This window comes from Anser cygnoides, chromosome 6 (assembly GCF_040182565.1).
Source record: "Anser cygnoides isolate HZ-2024a breed goose chromosome 6, Taihu_goose_T2T_genome, whole genome shotgun sequence".
NCBI lineage: Eukaryota > Metazoa > Chordata > Aves > Anseriformes > Anatidae > Anser > Anser cygnoides.
Genome location: NC_089878.1, coordinates 22,115,961 through 22,143,383, shown reverse-complemented (window position 1 = coordinate 22,143,383; position 27,423 = coordinate 22,115,961). Strand labels below are relative to the sequence as shown.

The 27,423-nt window shown below is 37.7% G+C and overlaps 1 protein-coding gene across 5 annotated transcripts in view; it reads right to left on the bottom strand.

The window, feature by feature from the left end:
- The window catches only part of STK39 (serine/threonine kinase 39), a 92,942-nt gene that overhangs the window by 59,128 nt on the left and 6,391 nt on the right, over positions 1-27,423 (bottom strand). For 4 of the 5 annotated variants that reach the window (XR_010832379.1, XM_013171421.3, XM_013171417.3 and 1 more), the window contains exons 2-8: positions 14,189-14,301; positions 8,914-9,022; positions 7,696-7,837; positions 5,532-5,587; positions 4,936-5,045; positions 4,742-4,843; positions 3,342-3,475 (exon numbers count right to left, since the gene is read on the bottom strand). Coding sequence is in view for 4 of the 5 variants with exons in the window: in XM_013171421.3 (XP_013026875.1) it covers positions 3,342-3,475; positions 4,742-4,843; positions 4,936-5,045; positions 5,532-5,587; positions 7,696-7,837; positions 8,914-9,022; positions 14,189-14,301 (766 nt within the window). In the remaining variant the exon portion in view is untranslated. Of the gene's footprint in view, positions 1-3,341; positions 3,476-4,741; positions 4,844-4,935; positions 5,046-5,531; positions 5,588-7,695; positions 7,838-8,913; positions 9,023-14,188; positions 14,302-14,575; positions 14,774-27,423 lie in introns of all 5 variants that reach the window. The other variant, XM_066999540.1, reaches the window with a different exon arrangement.

The following is a 27,423-nucleotide window of genomic DNA, read 5'->3' as shown; positions in this document are numbered from 1 at the left end:
CTCTAATACTTTTGAATTAGTACTGTATGAATGGGGAAATGAATGGCAATAGCTACTGAATTAATTCATACATACTTACCACGCATGAAAAAACCTTTTCCCTATGGCAAAGATACAAAAAAAAAAAAACAAACAAAAAACCACCACCACACAAAAAATCAGTATCTAAGTCATCAATTTTCACCCTCTTTCTTTCAATGCAAATATATTTTACCCTTAATACAAAGGGACAAAAAAGAAAAAGTCAAGTAAAACATGCTTCCCCAAGTGACTCCATGAATGCAACTAAACTTTCCTCCACAGCAATGAAAGGGTCCATTTTCCAAACAGTAACATCATACCTGCTAATTGCATTCTTTCTTTAGTGATGCAAGCAGGTATTCACAAGAAACCATACTGACACTATTAATTTGATGCAAAAACCAAAGAACCATGAGGAGCATCATCCAACTAAACAAATACCAATTCAACAGTTGTAAGGTCAAAACCTACACATTTCACGTTTACTTGCAGTTCTGTTAAAGTCTATTTCTTCCGATCATCTTCAAGTTTATATTTTTGAAGTTTCCAACAGATTTTCATAATCTTACAGCTACTGAAATGATTCACATAAAGGGATTTGTCCCCCTAGCTTCAGGGATCTAAAGCTACACATCCAGACAAAGCCATATTGTGGTACTGAAGCAGACTCTGGAAAGAAATAGAAGCATCTCTTGGGATGAAATAAAATCCTTCAGGTGTGGGGTTTTGTTTTGTTTTTTTTTTAATCCTTTCTACTAGGAACCGAGGCCCCTACCCAATGCTGATTTCGATATGGCTAAATCTAGGGGAGCTGGAATCTCCAAGATTCATAATTTCCAAATGAACAGAAGCAACATCTGCTGTGGATTTTCATTTGACTTACAGCAATAGAGTGGATACAGCTTAGGTTAGATAAGACAGTGGAAAGTTTCCATATGGAAAAATAAAAGAACACAAAAATCTGAACTAGTTAATTTCTCAGGGGACACATCTGAAGAGGAAGTGAAGAAAAACAGGAATGTATCCCAGCTCGCTCCTGCTAGAAATAATGAAACTATTCCTGTCATCAACAAAAAGCATTCAATTTAGACATAAGACAGTAGTTCCACAGAGCACCTATTTTTCTCCCACTCCAAAGCACCACTCTAAAATAATGGAGTTCTTAGTGGTGATACTGTGAAAACCACCAAGCTTAGCCGTAATTCACACAAACCTTGGAAGGGCAAAATGGAAGGGGAACCTTTTAAAAATCAGTTTCTGCATCGAGTTTTCAAGTTCAACCTCAAATCAACTTTAAACTTTAAGACAAATCTTTGTGACCCAGCACTACTCTCTCTCAACACGGATATGCACAATTAAAAGCCAGATTCTTGGTAAGGTCTTATCCAAACTAGTGTTCATTGCTCCACCATTATTTATACCAGACACTTCTGAACAGGTCTGAAAGTGCTTTCCACACACACTTAGGAGTGAATTACAGCCGAGGACTGTAACCTACATACTTTGCACTGAGGAGAGAAATACTCACATACAGAAGCCCAAAAGAAAAACATCATGGCCTGAGAGACAACAGTGCAATGCCAGTCACAGAATTTGCCAGAAAAAGCAGTCTCCCACAGTTGACACAATGACTATGGAAGTATCTCTAATGCAAAACTAACTTCCAACTGTGAAGAAACTAAATGTACCAATAACCCCTCAACATAAGGACGCTCTCTATCAAGTTAAGAGTAACTGACGCATAGATCTCACCACCTATACGCTGGGCTAGTTGTTCAGTTCAGATCAATCTAGAGCATGAAAATACTGTATGTGTGTTAGAACACTACTGTTTCAACACTGGTATCAGGTAACTCTTAGCATTGTATGTTCAATGAGAGGAGGAAAGCTATTTTAATTATGTACTTGTGTTTTCCTATTCATTTAATCTTTCCCTGAAAATTGCTGAACATAGGAAACTTAAAAGAAACTTCAGAGCATAGAATCATAGAACGTTTGGGTTGGAACGGACCTTTAAAGTTCATCTAGTTCCAAACCCACTGGCATGGGCAGGGGATACCTTCCACAAGATCAGGTTGCTTATGACCTTGAACACTTCCAAAGAGGGAGCATCCACTTCTCTGGACAAAGATTATACTTGATTATCCAGCCTGATATGCCAGAACAACATTTCATTCTGATCCATAAGCAGCCAGCAAATTGCCGTGCTAAGCTTAAAGAATTAGGACTTGATACTAAGACCACCAACTGGAAGGAACGGGGGAATCTGAAAATAGTACACAAATGACCTTTCAGTCAAAGCAGAATTTGAAGGATTTCAAGAATAAAGATCTTAACATGCAATTATTATTTTTTTTCTTAATTATAATTTATGTCTAGTATTACTTCCAGTATTGCTGTTGTTACCCTTGAAATTTGACTTGCTTCATACCTTGGACTTAATGCTAGTGGAACATCAGCAAATGAAGAACATACAATAACAGACTTAATCACACTACTCAGTCAGAATTGCTGTTTCAGACCATAATCTTTTTTTTCCCCCACAAATGTCAGCTGTGAAAGTTTTAGAAAAGTGCCATATTGAACACCCTCAGGAAATAATGTTAATTAGAATGTGCCTCCTCCACCTATTCAGCAAGACACCTACGAAAATAGGTCTGCATAAAAACGAATAAAGGGTAAATAAATGAATTGCTCTGGGAACCGGAAACCTCAGCAATAATTCTGAAATAAATGTTTAACATTTTCATTGTCTTGGCTACCCCATTCAAAAAATACAGCAAGAAGAATCAAAACACAAAGATAATTGCCTACAGTAACACGAGGATCTCTAAACAAGCTCGGAGCATCCCACTTCAAATTACAAAAATATCTCTTAATAAGTAATTTTCTCTGGAGATACTAAAGTTAAAAGGCAAAACAAAGCTCAAGACTTTTTTTTTTTTTTTTAATTATTATTGTATAGGCCAAGAGGTCGTAATGTTTGGTTACCAATAGCTCTGTTTGATCAACTTGAACAGTCATGTTAGATTATGGAAAACAAAGATTTATATCCTGCTTCCAATGAGAAATTAAGATATAGAGCAAGGAATTTTGTTTGATCAGAACAGCATATTTAAATATAAGCAAATTAGGTTAAAAAGCTAGAATAAAGCTAGTGACAATTCAGAGGCAATTTCTTCTCCCCAGATGAAGATACTGAAGGTTAGTATTACAAAACTCAAATCATATGCTTAAACGTGATGTTTAAATATTGGAACCCTAAATAGTCTGTACATTTAAAAAAAGTAATTCCACTGTGTGTGGCAATAATGACTTACCTTTTGGAAGGATCTTTTTGAAGGCATAATGAAATCAATTTTCTAAAGGATTTGCCATACTTTTTCATCATCTCCTTGTCCTCTACACCTGTCTCTAAAGTAGGAGGATCATTTTGCAACGTCAGCATTAACACCTACAGTAAAACCCAAGAAAAGGTACTGTAAGCAAAACCAATTCAAAACATGCAGAAATTAAAAGAATAAGTATTCTTCAGATATTTAGATATCTTGATTTACTACTAAAACAAAGTAGTGCTGACCATCACAACAGCATTTCTATGCAATCCTCAGAACAACGAACAGTATAACTGATTAAAAAATACATTAAAAATAAAGAATATATACACCACTTTAAAATTCCCCAAATAGATGAAAACAAGTGGTCAGAATACTTAAAATGTTGTGCCCAGGTGTTGCATCCTTGGACTGTGGACTTGTGAGAATAATGTGAACACACAAGTGAAACAGAAAAAGAGGAATAGTAAGCAAGGTTGCTGCAATCAACATTTCTACTGCATAGATCAAAAAAATACACACTTTGGTGAAACACTGCAACATTTAAAGTATTTCAGACATAAATGTAGATCTTATGCCTGAAAAATAAAATATATTTTCTAGGATGTTGTAATAATAAAAAACATTTATTCCTTTATCAGCTATATTAGACACCATTCTACACCTTTTCAGAAATACTGCTGTGTACAGCAGTTGCTATAAATTTAAGCATCTTAACACTATATAGGATGGTGTATCTTCCCAGTTCTGAACTTTAAAAATTTTTAATTACTCTATGAAAAATAAACATCAACCACAAGCTTCCACCCTTTCTCCCAACTTTTTTTTTTTTTTTCTCCCAGTAGGCTTCCCTACTAGGCTACAAGCTCTTCTTCAAGCAAAGGCACAAAACTCATTTCCAGAAAGCCCTTAGTTACTACCATTATTTTATCAGAATTAGTGAAAAATACATAACAAATCACTTAAATGCCCAAATTGAGGAGACGCTTTTTCAGAAAACCTCTATATCACCCTATTTTAAAAGCACAAAAACATAATCAGAAAGACAGAAGAAATCACAAAGAATGTACTACATACTTTTCTACCTTCAACAGAAGTGTCTTGTTTATTCTTTTTATTTCCTCAAAAGTGAATGAAGCAACCCATCTTAAATGCTAATAACAAAGGCCCAAAAGCCCAGTTTCATAGGTCTGTGCCTTGCACATCAATGCTCTCACACAGCTGCCTACACACCATCACCACCACCACCCACATTCAGCATCCACAAAGTTGCTCTACTTGTAGTCATTTGTCAACAGAAAAAAAAATGCAATAACCAAAGAAGTTTAAAGACAGAACAAACTGAATCCTGGAACCCTTCGGCACTAATATAAAGTGACAGTTACTTTCATAGGAGGATATTTGTGATAAGGTGCTGCTCCTGTTGCTAACTCAATGGCTGTTATCCCAAAACTCCACATATCAGCCTTGAAGTCATACCCTCGCACCTGGAATAGAGCCAGAAAGGAAAAATATGGTGGTGATTTCTCAAGTTATAAAGATTAAATATTTTATTTTTATTTTTAAATGTTTGTAATACCTGCTCCATCACTTCAGGTGCCATCCAACATGGAGTACCAACAAACGTTTTCCTTACTTTGTTACGAGTTACATCGCCTCCTGTAGCTAAAAAAGCACTAACGCCAAAATCTGGAGAATAGGAAAAAAAAAAAAAGTTATAACCACTTGAACTACCAGTAACAAAGCAAAGGTTTCATACAGTAGAAGTGAAGTCAACTCATAAAAGTCAACTCTCTTTCATAAAAGAAACTTGGGGTGCAGCATAATGAGCAGTCACAAGGGAAAGACCTAAAAGTACTTTTTGCAAATAAGAAGCCAGAAGGAAAAATCCAGGTTACAAATCAGGTATCTATTCTTCAAAGATGAAAGGAGATTTTACTTTGTCAAAGCTAAAACATGTAACAAGGAAGAATATCAGCCTTTGGACACAAAAATACCGAGCAAATTTTAAAGTCAGGTATCATTAACCAAACATCCTAAAACTGGACAACCTACAGCTACAACTCTCCAGTTAAAAGCCAACAGGAAAACTCATATCTGTTGTCCTTAAGCAAGCCTCATATCCCTTGTTCTTTTAATTTAGCCACTACTTTTTTTTTTAATCACTGCCATTACCTGCTATTTGTACAGAGCCATCTTCACCCAGAAGAATGTTGCCAGCCTTCAAATCTCTAGAACGTACAAATAAGAAGTTACTTATGTAAGACATAAGAAAATACATAAACTTACATTTTATGAAGAAAAAAACACATCTTCATATTACGTAGTTCCACAAGATGGTATTTGAAAATTTAAAAGGCAGGAACAGGAATTGAAGTATTACAATAAAACAGAGTGCAGAATAAACTCAAGCTGTATCTTTGTGTACAGCCACCCAAATTGGCCTTGGCACAAATTGAGTAGAATTCAAGGATACATTTTTAGAATAAATATTTAGGTCCAACTGTTTTACCTCCTTTTATAGATGTAACTTCACAAATGGTTTCAGAGCTTTATAGCAAGAATTAACACTTCCTCACACTGAAATGCACCACTAACAAAAAAAAGTGAAAAAAGTTGTCTTCTTTGATCTCCTGAGAGATCGAATGGTAAATATAGTGTAGATTTCTATCCAATTAAGTTATTAAAGCTCTGAAATAGCAACCACATTTTCCTAGTGTACTCGGATTAAAAGTTACTTGAAACTGAATCTGTCAAAAATGCACGTACTTAAATGTCAACTACCTATCCATGTAACACACTACTCATAGATAACATTTAAAAATACTTTCTAAAATAGAAATGTACATCCCATTCTTAATGCAGAAGATAGATAAATCTTTCATACAGAAAATGCCATGAACATTAAGAATTTGAGCAAACCTTTCCAGGATTTACTGAAAGAAATTAACACTTTGCTGTTGAAAACTAACATAACCTTCTGCCTTATACATAAAGGAGAGTACAGTAAAACAACAAAACAAAATCCCTTCATTTTTGAAACATTTCCAACAGGAAAATACTGCTTAATACAGTGTTCCCCAAACTGCCACAGGTTTTACCTACAACATACATAGAGAAAAGGAATGTACATTGTATTCTTTTGAACAGGACTTCTGTGGTATTACAGTTTATAAATGAGGTATTATAAGAAGGAGAAATCTTATGTGTAATAAGGAGCTTTATCTTTAAGCTCCATTAAAAAGATACAAGGGGAATTCCCAAATCTGACCTGAAAGGGTCCTGTTATCCCTAAAAGCTAATGAATGTTCCTTCTGCAGCAGTATCAGTGTAATAGAAGACTACAAATTAAGTTTTGTGGCAGATCTTTGGAATTCCAGAACAGAAGTCAAGTTAACTGTTCTTTATTTCTCCATTTATCTCAATTTTCTCTCTGCAAAATGAGGAAACAGTTCTTGATTTACATCAAAGGGAGCTCATTTATAAGATGAGACATTAGTAGTACATAGAAAGAACCATTACTGTGTTATATCCCTGCCACCGCCATTATCAGTTCTGTCTGCAGTGAATCTTTTGTGATTGTGAATCTTTTGTGACAACACTCCCTCATAAAGGCCAGTGCTAGAAACAGAGAGCCCCTTCTTGGCATCTTCCTTAAAAGGCAAATTCACCTCAGTAAAATTAATTAGCGAGGCCAAAGTACAGCACTTCCAGTTTCCAAACAGTGGAAGCAACCTCCTGATCAACAGGTATGTATAAACCACACTGGGGGGTCTATATAGAGAACACACTGAACATAATAATCACTTAGATACGTATACATCAAGATGCAGATCCATAATATCAGACCTGGCTTCATGTACGGTCATGTAGAGACACCCGTAGATTTGTATTAGACACTACTAATTATCAGGAAGAAATACATTCCACATTTATGCAGCAGTGCCCAAGTGCCTAAGATAATGTGTTTACTGTTCAATACAATACACAAATATAAGCCACAGACCGCAGTGCAAACTAAAGTCAGATTAAATATCAGGAGTACCAGTGGTTACAGGAGTATATACCACAGTTCTGGCAGACTTAGTGCAGCACAGGCCTATCTTAGCTATAAAAGGGACAGACAGAATAAAGACTAAACGAGTACGAAGTATAAGTGACAAACCACAGTCAAGATTACAGCATCTGCCTGAGCAATCTAATTTAAAAATTACTGATCACATTTACAGTATGTGAAATAGGCGATATAATTTGCTTTACCAAGCAACTGCAGCTGACCAGTATCAACACCCTATACATGCAACTTAGAAAATGCTTTTCACTGTGTACATGCTCCTACCTGTGAATTTGCCCGTTCCTGTGTAGATAGTCTAAACCTTCCAAAACTTCTTTAAGAATTGTTGCTATTATGGGTTCTTCAAGGACACCATTTTTGTGCTCACCTCTATTGACAATATACTTTATTATATCAAGCATTGAACCTATATTGCAGATCCAGGGAAGAAAGAAAAAGAAAAAAAACATATACAGCATTATCATATTGTTTCTTGAAAGTCATTTCTTCATTCTTCCCTTGTTATTGCAATTTATATCTTCAGATAATGAGCTCTCAGAATAAAGCAAACTATTACCTTGTTCAAACGAGAAACAAAGGAATGGATTTTGCCAAGCATACTGTAACAATGATCCATTAGGAAGATCTGTTTGCTAAGCTAGAAATTCAGGACTAATCCAGATTTAGACAACAAGCACACCAAACATGTTTTTATTATCCACCTTAAATTATAGTTCACGAGTTTATGATGTAAACATGCAGCTGCAAGACTAGGAGATATTCTTTGCACACAAATGATGACTACATTTCTAGTGACATGCAGTTTTACACTGAACTTCAGTTACTACTAATCTCAAGGAATTTAATAGCAGTATCTTCTTCCTGTCCAAGTATTTTTCAACACTTCACAGTACATCAGGGCCTCACTTCTGTAAGCCAGAAGCCTATTCAGTTTAGTCCCTTTTTCTTCTTTCAGAACCACATACCATTTTTGTACCATTAACTATCACCAGAAAAACTGTAAAGGGCGTTCAGTTAGCTTAAGCAGCAAAAAGGATGTGATATTTATAAGGCCTGTCCTAGGAAGAATATTCCTTGGATAAGGAATGAGAAATACCAATTATAAAATCTTTACAAAAATAGAAGGGATTTGTAACTCAAAAAAAGGCCGCATTGACAGGTATCACTTAATTCTCATCATTAATTTTCCCTGAATAGCCTTAGAGAACGTTAACATTGTGATTTAGAATAAAAAATTACAGCAAATAGATTAACAGAATTTATTTCAGTAATTCTTAGTATGTAGTATCTATATACGTATGTAGACTTTTTAAGCTTGTACATTACTGTTATAACATTTAGCATGTCTAGGTTCTCAAGATTCATCCTATATAGTCTCTTCTGCCTTCTCCTTACTTGGTTTAGGTCAATTACCTCAAAGAACACACATTAGAAAATTCATACAATTTCCTTGCAGCTAAACAAGTAAAACCAGTAACTTACCCCCACTTAACAGCTTCATAACCAGCCAAAGCTCATCCTTCACCACAAAAGATGTGTAATAGGTCACCACATTGGGGTGATTGCATTGACTCATTGCTTGAATTTCTTTCTGTAAGAAATACAAAGTCCAACGTAACACGGCCAGCTATCAGTTCTGCTTGTGTAAAGTGAAATTTTAATTCCAAAGTGAAATACTGTAACAGAACTGAAATATGCGAAGAATATGCCTCAAGGCATGAAAACATTTCAATTTTACCTATAGATCTACAATCAAGACAATACATTATTGCAAAGAACATGAAGGATGCTTGGCCAGGAGATACAGGCATAACTGCATCAGTTTTCTTCTGATATCAGCTGAGAAATTATGTTTAAAATCCCAGAATGAGCAGAATAAGCCCACTCCAAGAGCTGAAGGTATGGGAATAGACTGGACAACAGAACACAAGGAGAGATTAAAACCTACTGCCTTTCCTGTTCAAAAGGGATATGAAAATACAATGGGAGCAAGAGGGAAAGAAGGAAGGAAGTGGTAGGACAAAATACACATCTACACTGGCTCTGTTTACTGTGAGATGGACAAATGGACCACAGTCATGCAAGCAAACAGCAGCAGAATAGGAAGAAGCAATGTTACTGACTGAAAGTCTGAGGAAACAATTGAGCAAAGGAGCACACAATCACTAACAGATGCATGATGATGCAGCATTACCAAGTAACACGATCTACAACACAGCTGTACGCGTTAAGAATGACAACCTTGTCCCTTCATTTCAAGTAGAGCCCTTTTCTACTTAATCTTTCACTTAACTGTTCTGTTACACCTTTCTGGCTGTTCTCGTTGTTCTGCCAAACCCCAATGCCTTTAAACCTCCTTTGTATTTGAGGGTTTGGCGTCACAGCAGCTTAAGCTCCTACAGCCCTACCTCCTTCTCTCTCTCTGCCTCCGGCCACAGAGCCCTGAACCATCCCCGGCACCAGCACACGTGCTCCTGGAGGGAGAGCCATTCCAGGAGCCAATCCATCCCTGAAAAGCCCCTGCTGTCTGGTGGACCCATGCAACACTGATTCAACAGTACTCACTCAAGGCAGGCACTATGGCAGTCCCAATTAGTTGGATTACAGCTACCACAGAGGCAGTTTTCAACTTTCAGCCTCATTTCAGCGACTATTTCATAGACTTGGGGGGGGGGGGGGGGGGGGAGCAGTGTAGTGTGTTATTTTCAATGCATTCAAGATCACAATCTCTTTACAATAAAATGTTAATTATGCTATTAAAAACTGATTTAATCTCATGCCTGTTGGCAATTAAGCCAGGCTGTAGTCTGCCATACATTTCAGCTAGTAACGTTGTCAAGTCCTCCTCCCCAGGTAACTTCTCTGCCCTGAACCACAGAAAGATGAACGTCTGCATAGCCATGCAATAAGCCTAACTGAGCAAATTACAACATCGTGTTTTGGGTGATTTTTTGTTTGTTTGTTTTCTGGGATTCAATAGGCAGCAAACAAAAGAGAAGAAATATATGTGTGGCACATTTCCCTTTCCAGTAGATCTTAAAGAAAAGCCAAATCATTGTCTCTGCCTCAGGTTCTTCATTCAGCTATGCATACCAAATCCTTACCTTAACTCTCCCATTCCATATTACTATTTCACACCTTCTACTGGTTTATTGCTTTCCTATGCTGGTAATATAATGATTGCTCATGAAGTCTGCCTGCCACTACTAGACAAAAATACATCTTAGCTGTTTTATTAGCACATGAAAACTGCAGAATTATAAGTAATCACCTGTAATAAGCTTCCCAATTCAACCTAAAAATGCTTCAAATGTTTTGTCTGTCTGCAACAACTGGTGGCAAAAACTGAGCTATCACAGTAACCATGGCCAAAGGTACTTTGTGTCTCAGCTTTGGTGATTTCTTCCAAACAAGTCTTCACAAAAAGTAGAAAGCTCCCCATGAGAAATAAGGGATTCAATTTTAATGAGGAAAATATTAATTTTGGATGTTTAATTCTGAAGAGCCCCTATCCCATACAGTAATCCTCCATAAACTTCATTTATTTGGCTGAGGCTCACGACACACACAGGTGAGAAACATTTACTTAAAATATACAGTCTGAGGAAGAGTTTGTAGCATAGCATCCAGGTGAATGTGCAGGAGCACTCTTCACATTCACATCACTTTAGACATTTGGCAGCACCAAAGCCATAGCAGCATTTAGAATTTCAAGTCTCATCCTCATCCCTCTGCTTCTGTGCTTCTTCCCCCCCTGTGCTGTACGCATGTGAACTGCATCAGCAAACACATCCAGGTTAAAAGCTAACTTCTTTTCAGCCAGGTTATTTCTGATCCAGTTTCACTGATCAGCTGCACAAAAATATGTCAGCCTAAGGGCAGGTGGGTGATGCAGCAATAAGCAAATGCAAGACAACTACTTTCAGTGCTAAGCTGCAGCATTCACAGGACCTGGGTTCAGCTCCAAGTAAGCTGGCAGGTGATCGTCCTGGGGGTGTTTCCTGAGGGACACAGACACATGGGTCACAACCACTTTGAGGAACTGGACATACTATGCGAGGGGCTCCTCCACGCAGCCCACCTCAAAGGACTATCAGACCAGAACTTCAAACATTCTAGAAAAATGTTCTGAAATTTCCTGGTGAAAGAGACAGTTATCTGGAAATGGCTCTGTCAGGGTCTTTAGGTAGAAGGCTTCATTTCACTTTTACAGAACAGCTTTACAAGTTCCATATTTATCTGACAGTACTCCACTGTAACAGCTAAGCCTTGTAATGGATTCAGGAGCTCCGCTTCATGACATGCAATGCTTAGCTACTATCTAAAAGCCCGTCCACAACACACAGTAAACTTACTGCTATAATGAACATACAAGCAGTATAAAACAGCATTTTCATGCTATCCAGACTCTCATTTTTCCTAGAGTGCAGAGGGTAAGCCATTCTATAGAGGGCTTTTCTTGTTGTTTTATTTTTATTGTTGCAGGAGGGTTTTTTTGTTTGTTTGTTTGTTTTGGGGGGGTGCTTGCTTTTTTTTTTTTTTTTAAGACAAGGTAAAGGGATGGGAGAAGATATTCTGTCAGGACAATACTAAGGACAGGAACTTCTTCCTTGGCTTCTGAGGTTAAGTTACATTTAGCACACAATAGTGAGAGCACAGGACACTGCAGGAAACCAAGTATTGAATTTCAGGAGTTGGGCAGTTTGTGTGTAACATTAGTATTATTTAAACCCCTCCCCCACTGCTTTTCTATTTTAATTGACACTGACCCAAATCCTAAGTTTGTTTATGTGGACATCAGGCTTGCTGCATTTTCTACTTCGCTGAAGGCCATGTAGCTGAGAATGCGAGGGAGGCCTTTGCACACCATCCATAAGCACTTATCAGCAGGATTTTTCCAAAACAGAATGTTCCGAGGGCAGTTTTAAAGTATCCCCATACTAACAGAAACTGATCAGAGTAAGTGATTGAAAATTGAGCAGACTCAAAAAAATGTTAACAACAAAACAGGAGAGCATTCTAAATATTTAATCAAGTGAAACAAAAATGTTAGCACAAGTGTAACAAGAGTTGTGAAAGCAAATGGTTTCCTCTTCCAGAATAGCATCTTTCTTTTAAAATAAATTTTAAAGTCTGAAAAAATAATTTTGTATGTTTAGGCATGCACGTGTGTGTAGAAATATACAGGAGTATAAAAGAAGTCATATGGCCTTTTCTCCCTACCCTTCTAACCAGGGATTGAGAAAGACAGAATTTATGTTCAGCTCAAAACAGATTAACAAATAAAAGAAAAAAAATCTTAACATAGAAAAGCAGAAACTAACTTATGTTAAAAAAAAAAAGATGGTATGGACAGTTGTCTGTAGCAAAGGAAAGCAATATGGGACCAGAAATTCAAGGGCTATTGTCTCATGTACCAGACAGTGGAGGCATCTCAGCAGTAAGGACACTCAAGTACTTGCCAAGGTAACTATATACAATCTGGTTTGTAACTGTAGTCATCTCTCTGCACAATCTGGGTATCTCTTGCAGAGCTTTGGCCGTTTTGTAGTTTGTGGGTTTTTTAATCCATTGTGACTTTAATTCTTAATTCCCATTATTAGTTCAAATTCTGATGAATAAGATGAATGTTTGACCATTTAAATATATTAGTTAGTATTTTTAGTCTTAGAGAAGTGTTCTCGCTACCACAATCTTCTTTAAGAACACAACAACATCCCATACAAACTGTTCCATAAACTGAAGGCAAATGCCATCAATCACCAGGGGAAGAGCATTTTGGGTCCTCCACTGTAAACAAGCCATTTTATCTGAAGAAAACTGGATGGACCATACCCTCTGTATCAAATTCAAGATATCTTTTGCACTGGCAATTCCCTGCTGAGGAGATCATTTCCTTCAGAGGCAGGAATTTCTGCATTAGAAAAAGCCCACAGTCTCTAGGCAGTAGTATAACCTGTGGAACAGAAGAGAGTGTTCTCACTTTTAGAATGGTTCTGTCCTTCAGTTCTTGTTATGCTGCCTATACATAAGTAAACAATTATCTTGTAAGCACCTGACCAGGAGCAAGAGAAAGCAACAGTGTTTCTTTGCTTTTTAAACAAGTTTTGTGACTTTGGATTACATAACCAGTGCAGAGGAAGTACTCTTTTAGTCCCTTTTACAAAGGACATCTTATAGGTCCCTCCCTCCTCTGATCAGCGACCCAAACAAATAGCATTCCTCAAATGGTTTGTTATGGCCTATCGGATAAATGTGTTATTAGCTGTTTTCTTGTGTAGCTGGTAGTGTAGCCGGTTCTTAGTTTTCCCCACAGAAGGTATCGTGAAATACTCAACTACATTTTTCCACTTCTGGTGCTTCAGGCATTAAGAAACCCTACTAAATTTTACCTCTACATTTTTGATCATTGTTTAACCAAAGGAAAAAAAATATCTTTCCTCACTGTTAAGGAACAAGGGATAACCAGACAGTTATCTCTTGAAAATCAAATCTCCAGAATGCAAGGGGAAAGGTTCTTCCCATAGTTCCCAACAGTTGGTTATCCCAAAGGATTCAAATTTGTACTTGTTTTTGTGGCATTAGAAAACATACATAAGTACAATTTATTTTAGAGAAAGGGCACACCTTTCAGGTTGTTTTCTGGTCCTTTTCTATTATCCTGCACAAAATTTTGCCCTCACTCTGACCAAGCAAAAACTGAAATGAAAACAGAAGATCATCTCCCTGTACATATTTTTCCCTTTGATTTACTTACAAGTAACTCATCCATACTGGTTTGGCATTTTTCTAAGTTGATCCTCTTTATTGCTACACGTTCTTGCCTGGGTTTGCATAGCGCTGCCTGTACAACTGCTGTAGCACCGCTACCTGAAAAAGGACAGAAAAGGAACACAGACTTAACATAACAGAAATATAAACCCGTGTCCAGTGCAAGAACATAGCACTTACAATGAACTTAATTTTTTGTCAACCCTTTTTCAGTGCTTTCCCCACATGCGAATCTTTCTATAAGAAAGTCAGTTTACACATTTCTCAAACGCAAAGAAATATTCTCTGCCTGAAAGCTTCTGTTCCATACTCCACAAACAATTCCCAAGATGAAAACTTAAAATGATGTGCTCACTTATCAAGTCACACCCACCTCTTAAATGCATTTCATATAGTTTGGGAGCCATCACACCTTTGCCTTTGTACACATCTGTGTCAATCAAGAACATAACTCGCAGAGTTAACATGATTTAGTGTTAAGGGCAGAGGGGGCAGGGGAAGAGTGCTTTATCCAATGTTATTTCTTTCTGTTGTTTCAGGTCAGTCCCTGCTTACCAGGCTTTTGTTCCCACTGTGCAATGAAAAGAAAAATACCATTACAGTTGAACATGCCAAACTTTCTACAGTTTCATATGTGTTCCTGCTCATTCATCATGATTAGGGTAACATCCTACAAAAAGCATGCTGATTCTTGTAAACAGCACAGGAGGCACAAGTATCACACCAACAGTAAGAAGGTACGTGTTGCTGAATGGCCTGGCAGGGAAAGTCAGTCCCAGTTGACATTTAAATCACATATGGTCAAACAATACACAGATAACAATGCTTGATGGAACTGAACAAAACATTAGGAAGAACATTTTCCTTTTTCAAAGCATGCTTTATTCGTGAACAGCAGGAGTAAGAGGGATTGTTGCTTCCTTTGTCAAGCACCCACTGGCTTTGCCTCAATCAGATGATTGCGACTTATATTCCAGAAGAGTTGTACGCTGGTTGCACATTTTACTGCCACATCAAATACAGCAGTGTGGGCTTCTTCAAAGTCATTACATCATGCTCATTTGAGCAGAAATCCAAAATTCCTCAGTGAGTACTTTCTACCTGTAATTCCAACTATTTTAATATATATAATGGATTTCTGGTAACTCACTGAATTGAGCAACATGTTATAGTTGCCTGCTCATACATTATGTTCTATTTATCCTCAGTAATTGGCATGTCCTAGATGAATACAAACTGTGAACAAAAAGCCTTTTGTTGTCAAGCTCTACAAACGTGGACTGAGTTACAAGTTGACTTAAGAACAATTGAGAGCTTTTCTCTCTGCACATCTGAAAACAGCACCGACAATACCTCATGACTGAGAGTTATTGTCCAAGTTTTAATTGCTATTTGCTTAGATATTTTCATATTTTCAGTTCATTCACGTGTTTGGTGTTTTGGTTCCTTCCTCCCACCCTCCCTCAGTCAAATCACAAAGCTTTAACTCAGTGTATAAGTTATTAAAAAATGCTGAGCTCATCTTAAAAAAAAAAGTCTCCACAGGACTAACTAGTCATTCTTTTGCAGGATGCGGTCACAGGCAAATATTGACATGTCCTGCTCTGTCTGCTTACAGAACAAAGTCTTTAAAAAAATTCAATAAGCAATAAAAGAATTAAGAGATTTAAAAAATAAATAAAACATCCCAAGGACGAAACCAGCAAGTCAGCACAATGCAACTCTGAGATTCATCCTACACCACTTCATTGAAGTTATTGCTCAGTAGACATCAAGACAAAGCCCCTCGTTACTTTGGCTACACAACCATAGGTTGAGGCAGGGGAGAAGAAGGTATGTTTTTCACCTACTAAGGATACAAGAACTAAGATTAAGACTTTTCTTGAAGCATCTTTTCTACACCAAATAGCATTTGCTACTTGTGGGAAGCAATCAGATCATCACTTCCAAAATGGGTTCGTACGCTATGACCACATAACAGATAAACAGAAGAAGCACAGAGGAAAATTACTCAGTCAAGCCATGATGAAATCCTGACTGCTCCCTCAAGTTAAAGTACAATGCCAGTAGGAAACACTTTAAAACATCATGGAAAAATAGATTACTAAAAAGAATCCTGTCACATCACTGACTCCACAACTACTACAGACAGCACTTGTTAAAGTGCTATGAGACCCCAAACCAAAGAGTATGTCCTTAATGATATTTAAAAATTCATGATTACAAAATTAATCCTGAGCTATCCTTATGCAGAAGTTGAAGATCTATTCCTCTCTTGGCTACTGAAAATGGATGAGATGTAAGATTTTGGGACGTGAACTAGATTGAAATTTATTTATATAAAAAGCCTATCACAGTGCACGTCCTGGTGTTTTCTCCCCAGACACGGAGGAGGCCTTTCAGTGTGATATTCTCCACTATATGAAGAATACGATGCACAGACAATACAAAAAGCTTTCTATGTTTAGAACAAAGTCAAACTATCTTTGTGTCTCTTCTTTCTTTTTGCCTTTTGAATACTATATGCAATACAGTATTTTGCTACTCAAGGCACTCTGCACACACTGCATTCTCAGTGGTACCTACGCACAAAACCCATTCGAAAAAACAGTTTTGAGTACTGAACTACAAGCCAGGCACTTAGTGGCTATGTGCATCCTTCTTCGTAAGAGACTTTCCCCTCTCCTCTTCTGGCGAGCAACCAAGGATAAAGATGAGGGAAGTCTGAAAGTTTCCCATCTGGTCTGAAAATTCCTTTTTGCGTAAAGGAAGATGCCCTACTCTGAGGTCTACTAAACAAGCAGAAATTTGAAGTGTTCCTGAAGAACAGCTACAATAGAGTGGACTACCCAGATAAGCAATTCAGTTGAGAGAGAACAGACTACATGAGTTATGCACCATCATAGAGTGAAACAACAACAACCACCACCGCTGCCACAGACAACCACGACTTCTTCAGGTATACTGAACCTTACCAGTCTTCCAACACCCACCCCTCATAGCTGTGACCCTACTAACTGCATAATTGAAGCACAGACTGGTTTAAATATCCTGTCACTTCTCTCTTTAGAGAACACATCCAGCATAATCTAAGTGCAGGTAGGATAAACCATGAAGCCTTTACATCCAGCTGTCTCCTGAAGAAGAACAAGACAAAAGGATCACCAGTTGTCAGACAAAAAAAAAAAAAGCTTTGTAAGAATGATGTGTTTTGTTTTTTTTTTTTCCCACTACTAGAAAAGTCATCCTCCTGAAACACCGGGAAGTAAAGTCAAGAATTCTTCTGGCCAATTTCAAAAGTTAACAGTGAAATAATGCAACTGCAGTCTACATGAAGATGTCTATTTCTGCCTATTGCGAAACAGGAGTAGGTCAGAGTAATCTTGAACTCATTTCTTACTGTCATCCTTCTTTGTAGTACAAGTGTGCACTTAAAACAACCTGTTCCTTCACGCTCCAAACTATGCACTCCGTACGACCCTGCCTTCAGTGTAGCACAGCCATTAGAAATACTCTGACTTACTTGGGTTCACACAACAGAAACTTCTTCAAGAGCTATTATGTATGGTTACATTTCACTTCTGAAAGGATATAACCTAAGAACAGAAATAAAGTTGTCTGAAATTCCAACAAACAAATCTGTCAGGGATTTAAGCTTATCTGATTAAGTTCCTTAAAGTTGTTCTAAATCTGACATTTTCTCTCTGCTTTTGAACTCAACCCTTGCAGAACCTGTTTCCAGCTGGCAAAGAGAAGGATCTTTGAACAACTACTGACATTACCATTTTAGCTTTATCTACCCTCCCCTAGCCAAGCCTCAAAAAGAAAGAGCAAAGGCAAGATGGTCACACCATGTTGCATGCACTTCGCATGTGCAGATACACACCATTCACACAAGCATGCAACAAATCTCTTCATTTATCCCGTTATGTAGAAAGGGATGAGACTTTCCACTCACTAATCACTGTGCAGTAACTGTGTTCAAAACAGGCCTACAACTATTCCTTTTTCTTTTCCTCAAAAATAAAGACAGCATCCTCATTACCCTTGTAACGATTTACCAAGTCTTACTTTCTAGTAGTTCTGTATTACTCCGCAATACTCCGATACAAACATCTTTTAAAGATTCTCACATTTTTAAGTCCCTTCAGATACTCTACCCAACTACACTTCCCTCCACTCCACAGTTCTTCTGTTTAGTCTCAGTATAGAAGAGAAAAACATCAAGAGGACAATGTTATTTGTTGGTGATGGTAAATTTTCTTGATGACTACCTATGAAGAACAAGGACATGGATGTATTACACCAAGTCCAGAGGAGGACCATGAGGATGATCAGGAGGGTGGAGCACCTCTTCTACGAAGACAGGTTGAGGGTGTTGGGGTTGTTCAGCCTGAAGAAGAGAAAGTCCCGGAGAGACCTTACAGAGGCCTTCCAAAGGGAGCTACAGGAAAGCTGGGGAGGGACTCCTTGTCAGAGAGTGTGGTGATAGGACAAGGAGGAATGGCTTTAAACTAAAAGAGGGTAGATCTAGATTAGATACCAGGAAGAAATTCTTCACTGAGAAGGCATTGAGGCACTGTCACAGGTTGCCCAGAGAAGCTGTGGATGCCCCATCCCTGGAAGTGTTCAATGCCAGGCTGGATGGGGCTTGGTGCAACATAGTCTGGTGGAAAGGATGGAGGGTGGAATCAGATGGTCTTTAAGGTCCCTTTCAATCCAAAACATTGAAAATCAATTTCTGTAACATAACTTCTTCGCAGAAAATTACCTCACGATTTCTCTCTCCACAACAACGATTTCTCTCACACAACAGAAGTTCTTAAGAATGGAAGCATTTCAAGATAACCAAGTAAATACAGCTTAATTACAATTCCTGTGTACATTTTTCTTAATTTAGGCGGTAATCAAATCCTTCCTCTTATAATTCACAAGCATACTAGTTTGTTTATCCTTGTCTGTTAGGTCATAGACAGAATTCACTTAAAATACACTAAGTGTCCTATGAAATATGGGCCCATACATTCAACTGCTAATTCTGCCAGGTCATCACTTGACAACTAATTTGCTTAACTCCTCATTGAGCTACACAAAATGAATTTGTTCTGCAATTAGGCATTTAAGAACATCACCATTATGGCCAACAGAGGCATTAGGTAATCCAGTTGTTTTACGTACCTTTTGTGGGAGAGTAGCTTATGCAGAGTGGGAGGTCTAGCAATGCTTACTCCATTCTATTTCTTGAAAGCACATTCATAAATAATCCAGAAAAAAAAAAATCCTCTCCAAAGATGATAAAGGTCTATAAATACTTCTGATCCCACTGAAGTCTTAGGTAAATACCCTGAACATCCATGTCAATTACTATACATTAGGGAAAAGCTACAAGAGAATTTTTATTTAAGCCCTGATCCAACCTGTGCTAAATACAAGATACAGCAAGCGTGAGCATGAACCAAACTTCATTCTCCATGCAGACAGATAGGGGCATTCGCAGTCAGCAATAACACAACACATAAGAGAAAACTAGGGACAAGAGGGAATGATTTTTCCCCTGCTTTTTGAACTCTTTTTTTTTTTTTTTTTTTTTTACACACACACAATAAAACAGTGAAAGGACTGGTTATATGAAATATTTTTGTTAGATAAACTACAGGAAATATTTTGAGGTTTGCTATGCAGCACTGTGTTACAACTCCCTCTCTATCAAATCTGCAGAACTAATCTGCTCCTGTTGTACACCCAACTGGAGCCTTCCTGGGATAAGGCAAGATGTGGACACGCTGTGCTCATCTTGAATGGCTACAACAAATTCCTAGCCATTTGGCACTTTCCCAACAAAAGACATGAAAAAGTTGAAGATGCAATTTGGTTTAAGAATGTTTCAAACAACAAAATGGATTTTGCCCGTCATTATCCATTCATCCTCACAATGTATGTCTTTTTTTCAGATAATTAAGTAAAAATCTTTATTATTTTTTTTTCATTTATGGTTGTACCACCAACTTGCTATCAAATTCACAAAACCAAAAGACATACAAAAGAACATCTGTGTAAAGCATTTTTTTGGTGCTGTAATACGCTGTGATAAGGTCAGATTACATCAGTGACCTAACAGGTCTCACTTTTCTTTTTCACCTTTGTTATTCATAGCATTATACAAAAATGCTTAAATATGTGTAAGAGGTCTCGAGTTTTTTTTACAGCATTTGACAGAACTCAGAAGTTTTGCCTGTGTTTTGAGAGAATATTTTTTTTTCCTCATCAAGTTACTTCAAAAGTATGTTTTTTCACATCATTGCTTGCAGTACACATTTTAAACATTTTATCACAGACTTCAAACTATCTGTTATTAAGAAGAAAAAGTTTCCACGGATTCTGTGAAGGTATTTCTACACTAAGCCTGAGAGATCCCCCTGTCCCTAATTAGCCCTCCAGAAAGGACTGCCAGCACAGGCATTCCGTTTTTCCTTCATTGATCTGAAGCAGCATAAAACACTCCACATGGACACAAGCACCACAAAAAGTAGCTTTTTTCCAAATCCATCTGAAAAAGCTGCTAAAATAAACTTCCTTATCATCCAGTCAGCTACACAACAGAAGAACACTGAGTAATAAATCTCAACTTAAACCAAAGAAGATTATCTAGACAAGAAAGAGAAATCTGACATTTTCTTCCTTAAAGATTTTGCATCCAAATTTGTTGTTAAAGGTCTAGTTTTATCTTAGGTTGAAGAGTCAGCACAAATTTCATAGGAAAAATCTTAACAGCAATATTAAGGAACACCCATGACAGCTGCTTCCTAGATATGCGATGTCCTTGAAAGAACGAAGCCCTAAGCATCTATTTTTCTGCTGTTTCATACAAAGATACCACCAAAAACTGTTTCAAACCATGGAACCAGAGTATCATTGAAGGTTGAAGGAGTCCTCTAGAGATCATCTAGTCTGACCTCCCTGCTCAAACAGGGTCAGCTACAGCAAGTTGCCCAGATGGGTTTTGCATATCTTCATAGATAAAGACACCACCACCCCCTGAGCAACCTGTTCCACTGTTAGATCACCATCACAGTAAAAAATAAATAAAATAAAAAATAAAAAGTTTTATTGTGTTCAGATGGAATTTCATGTTTCTTAGTTTGTGCTCATTGCCTCTCGCCCTGTCAATTGACACTAGTGGTGTCTGGCTCCCATCAGACATCGTCCCAGCCCTAAGCCTCAAATCAAAGATGCCCCAAGGCCCTTAATGATCTCTGGGGCCAGAGACATGCTGAAGTTCTGCAGGCTCATGCCTGAAGTATAAAGCTGAAGAAAATCTTTACTTCAAGACTCCCAGAACAAGTTTAGTTTTTCCAAGCTGAGGCATGACCAGCAGGGATAAGGTTTCTACTGTTTCCAATCTCCTTCTTACATGTCTATCCAAACCCCATTCAGCCCTCAGTTTTCAGAATAGCTCAAAGCAAAGCCCAAGAATAACACTCAGAATAACATCTGGAAGAAACAACAATTTTGAGCTATAGCTATCTACACAACAACAATCTAGTAGGGAAAAAAAATAAATTACCTTTCCAATTAGGAAAAATGTTAATCTAACCATTAATTTGAATCACGTTCCTCAACAGCCCTGGCATCTTATCACACCAGATATAGATGCACTGCTTCAGAAGTAGTTTTTACTTCAAAACTTCAGCGATGCAAGGAAATCCACTCTTCTAGGATAGAGCCAGGTCTTCCTAATCTAAGTCTACCTTAAAACACAAAACAAAACCTTTCCAATCATATGTTGTACTAGAAACTTTAAATACTTTTATGTTACATGGCAAGGTAAGTTTCCCCTCCAAGATAAATTTCAAGATCTAATTTTTAGTTGAAATATTTTCAGAAGAGAAACGTGAACTGTGATTATCCCATCCTTCCTGTTCTTTCATCATCAGTACAGAAACCACTATTCCATATACATACGAATGCAAACGGATTCGGAAGGCAAAACTCACACTGGAAATGGCTCTGCGTAGCTACACCAGATATGAAGTTCTTGTACTCATTGTACAGACCAGAGTCCCCTTAGCAAGTTATCGTCTGAAGTTCACTTCACCTTATACAAGCAGGATAAATTGAAGATTTGCTATGCTGAACCATATTTCATCCCCAGAAAAAAAAAAAAACTATTAAAAGAATTACTGTTCTTGCATGAAGTAGCACTACAAACAAACACTGCTGTTGATTTAGTTAGTTGCCACATTTTATTGTTTCTCATTTAGTTTGAAAGCAAACACTTAGAACAATTCTATTTTCTAGGTCTTCTGGATGTCACCACATAGTGCATCATTCCCCTCTGAGAATGGAGAACAGCAACCTACCAACACAAAGACAGTTCTGCTACCGCAGTCATGAAGATCTGCAATTAATATTGCAGTGCTGAGCTATAAAGCATCTTTAGCTAGTTCACCGCAACAGAATATGCTCTGCTAGAATAAGCCTGTCATGGACACGCAGTACAAGCAAAAACTTATCTATTTCTGGTTCCATTCCTCATGAAATAATAGAAAAGTTGGAGCAATACAAATGCTATCATAGTATTGAATTTTCATCAGGTGATTCTAATCTAATTCCAATGAAGTTCCAGCACAGACTGGAAGCACGAGACTAACAGAAATAAGTTTAAATTCAGTCCACATAATAAAATGTCTTCCAAGCAAAGAAGTGAGAAGGGAAAAGAAAATTTATAGATCAGTTGTGATCCTTCTCAATCTGAATATGATCTTTCTCAGAAGACTAAAGCTACAGTCCAAGCTCACAAACTTGCCCATATTACTTTTACAGGATAGAAACCACGATCAGCAGGTAAATACACAACATTTTTCCAGTCAGTCAATTAACTATTTTTGTACCACTACCATAAAACAGATATGCTTGGCACACAGTTTGCTTACAGCTATCATCATTTGTTCCTATTAAGGAAAACCTCAGACATTCAATATTGATCTGTACCTCCAAGATCAAGAGTTCATGCTATATCTGAAAGCATGGCTAGGAACACTGAAAACCTTCCAGTTTTCCACCTGCTTTAGTCCCCCATTTCTCTTTAAGTGCACTAGCATAGCTCAGCTTAAAAGCTATGCAACATAATCATTACAGCAGCCTTATATGACATCCTCAAGTTTCACCTATATTTTACTTCTGATCAGAATACCTCTGAGGCATGTAGACATCCACAGGAATAATTAGACTAATAAAACAATTCAGAAATTGTTAATCATAAAGATAAAGGAATAATGGAGACAGCTAATTTATCATAGTGAGGTTTCACCAAGCCGTGGAATAAAGTCACATGCTTAGTCAAATACCTGGGGACAAAGGACTGGAAACGTTAACTCCATCGATGCCACACACTGAACACACCAGCTACCAAACGAACAATGCTGACGGTTACAGCTTTTTACCGAGCCCACTTTGCAGAAAGCAGAACTGCCACAATCAGCACCCTTGAAAAATTGCACCAGAAATCTCTTCAGATAGGCTCCTGAAAACCCACCACCTTTATCAGCACTGCCAGTGTCTTCACAGAGTCACAGAAGCTCTCCAAACAAGTCACCAGTCAACCTGAAGTGCAGAACATTGTATGATACATACAGAGACTGATGAAATAAGGAAAAAAGTTTTAAAGCACATTCTTCTCAACTATTTCACACCAGCATTGCTTCTTGCTGCCACTGCTGAATGCTACTGGCTTTACACCCAACAAGCTTCAATCACACTATCCTTACGCACACCCTAAAACCTTTAAAACTTAGCACGAAACAGAAAGCCAGCAGAGCTGTCAGGTTTCATCCTACCAGCAAAACTACCTGAAAAATTCACTCATTCAAAAAAAAAAAAAGCTAATTATTTACACAGGGTAAGCAGCATCAACATCCACTAAATACCTTGCTTTTAATTTGGGGCTCCATAAATTTTCTAGTGTCATATTTACCTTCCAAGATCAGCAAGCAGACTGTACCTCTGCTACTGCTCAGCAGTATCCCAGTGATTTCAGCAAAGCCAAAAAGTTAACACTAGTAACTAATACAACTTGATTTTTAAGCTCCATTCTTGGAGAGCCAAGGATTGCTACCATTATTACTGGAAAGAAAGCCAGCTTCCAACTACTGCTGCCACATAGCTTTGAATTACTTTGGAAGGGGGGTGGGGAGAGGTAGAAAGAACCAGAATGGTCACACACAAATGAAATAGGGTCTACACATGTGGCCACTATACAAACCACCCACATCTCAGGGAGAGATCACTGTTCCCCCCCTCAAGCCAGTCAGAAGAGATGTGGTTTTGTTTCCACTTCAAGAGAAGCTCCGCTTGACAGGCAGATTCTGGAGAGAAAAAAAAAGTCTCTGACCTAACAGTAAGTAATTCTTAAAAAAAAAAAAAATCAGTGTGACAATTCTGATGTTTCAGAGCAACACGTGACCCAACCTAGAACTGCTCTCCCGGTCTGAACTTGGCCCCAGCTATCCAAGCATCCTTACAATGCTGCTCACAAGCTGTCGTTCCACATTGAAGACGCAAAGCCCTGCTGCATGGCTTAAGAAGAATCATATTTCCACACTATCACCAGCAGAACTGCTCCTTTTGCAGCACTCTAGCCAATTCTGGGCTTTTGGGGTCTGAAGTTCCAGACCTTCTCCGTCGGAAGAATCTGGGGAGGGGGGAAGAGGGTAGAAAGCAGAGGGACGCGAGACCCAAGTGAAAAGGAGGCAGACGGATTCCAAGAGCAGGAACACAGCATACGTTTGTGTAAGTTATAATTATGTAGTACCAGTCAACTGCCTGACATGCTGAGCGTGATGATTATGTGTTCCTTTACCCTTCTGTTTAACAAATTATAAACAAGACTTGCTGGTTACTTGCAATAGCAACAAAATCAAAGCAAGTTAGCCAAAAATGAAGAAAACATGTACTCTCCATACCATTCAGATTACAATATAACTAATCTTCTTCCTGACAAGTTTGAATTCCAACTGTATAAGCCACAATTTTAAAAGTTAGTACAATAGCAAGGTTTGATCAATGAATCACTTAAAGCCTGATGTCTTAAAAGCAACAGAAACTACAGCTTTGTCACCAAGCTTAGTACTTCTAGTACGGAAAGTTCATTTTCTTTGAAAAAAATGTCAAGACAGAGCTCCCTTCCCCAACACTGCTATTACCATGTGTGGACATGTCAAATAATAACTAAGAGCTGCACAGCCTCGTCTGCAGCATGGCACTGAGGATGTTCTAAGAGGTATTTTTAATTGCACCATGACCATCTTTACACTGACAACTGAACTAAAAGCCATCCCCTTTAAATTACTCAATGGGGATTTAACTTTTTTTAGTTTCTTCAAATGGTTATTAGCTGACAGCAAATCTCAATCAATTATTTCTCAAAATGTAGAATTTTAACCTGCAAAACATACTCTCCCTGTCAAGCTACCATTGTATGAAACTACATTCGCTTCAACCCACATGATGAATGTTATGAATGCTGTATTTGATGTGGGCATACACAATATACTCAGGCTGCCTTTGTAACTTAATAGTTATTGTTAAAAACTAATTTGTTTTGGATCAGAATTAAGGTAAATATGCACATTTGTTTTGACAAAGTTTTAGGATAAAGATGTCAGGTAGCATTAAGCATTACTTATCAAATTACGCAGTTTTGTATACAAAAATTACATGGGGGTTTCAAAAACCTCTGTAAGAGCAAATACCCAAGCGGACTGGAGCTTTAGCTGCTGCTGTGTAAAATTTCACCAAGCACAGTCCACTCTAATTCGCAGCATATACATAACTGATTCAAAAGCCCTTCAATTGTTCTCCCCACCCCAAACAGTCTCTAAAAAAAAAAAAAAGGTTAGTTAAGCAGAGGGATAAGAAATTTTGGAAAGCGTGAATGAGGCACAAGCATCTAAATAACAAAATACAGAACTGTAATTTTACCTATTTAACTACAGAGAAACTTTTCAAAACAGCATACACTACGCTTACAAACTTGAACATCAGTTCCTAAGCATCATAATCAGACCCTCTCTACAGAGCCAAACTAAGATCCCTGGTAACAACAAAAACAGGAGAGTATTCTCTGTCAGACAAAGAGCCTTCAAAAACACACATGCAGCAAGGGAAAAAATAATAAGTATTCTATTCCATAGAAACACCAAAGACCTCTGAGCCATTAATGTGAGAGTGGCTCATAGACTGCTTACAATAAGGGCTACAAAATGAGCAGAAGAGCCTTGAGCTATAAGCTGTTTTAGTCAAACTCCCAACACATTTGACTTAACACTGAACATCACAAGGTAGCAAATGACAAGATATTTTGGAGTTCAAAGTTAGAAAGGCAATACTAGACGGAAGCCTCAGTTCAATTAAAGTAGCTTTTTAATGAGTTGCAACCAATGTAAAGATAATCCATCATTTGGAAGTAACCCTTTATTTTCCAATTAATTCTGCCTCTTTTCTAGCCAAATTAATTCTCCAAATCAGTTGCAACTGGAGAAGTGAAATTATTACTTTGTAACAGGACCAAGCAGCCAGCCTAATGACAAGATACATTTTGTCCCTAACAGGATCTTCCCCCAAACTATCAGTGCAGTCTTACAAACACGGAGTTACAGCCAGTAAGAGAGCATCAACTCCAATGCAGTTTTTCAAGAGCAAAGTCACTTGTTCATATCAATTAAAAAAATAAAACCTTTAATGCTGCTTTGCCTCATCCATGTGATGTAGGACTCATAACAATATGAAGAATACAAATATAATTAAGACTAATCAATTTTCATGCTTTTATATTGATTATCATTTAAACATTTGTTCTGTGCAGATTTCCATTGCTCCTCAGAAGGAAAAAACCTTGCTTGTGTAAGTGACAGCAATTCAGACAAATCTATTCCAGTTGTCTTATCCAGACTACTCGGAAATAAACTCAAACTGAAAAGAACATCTCAAAGTATTGTTTTTATTACCTCTGTTGTTCTGTTTGTTTATTCTTTTAACCTAAGTCATATCCAGCTACAACATAAATAAAATACACAGCACATTTTATCTTGATATATTAAAGTCATACAAAGATCTCCCAAATCTTCACAAAATTAAGTCTGGCTGTCCCTTAATAGGGATTACCATTCTCGTCTCCAACTCCTACGGGAAGGCTGCTTTGGACCGTCACCATCCAAACAGTCA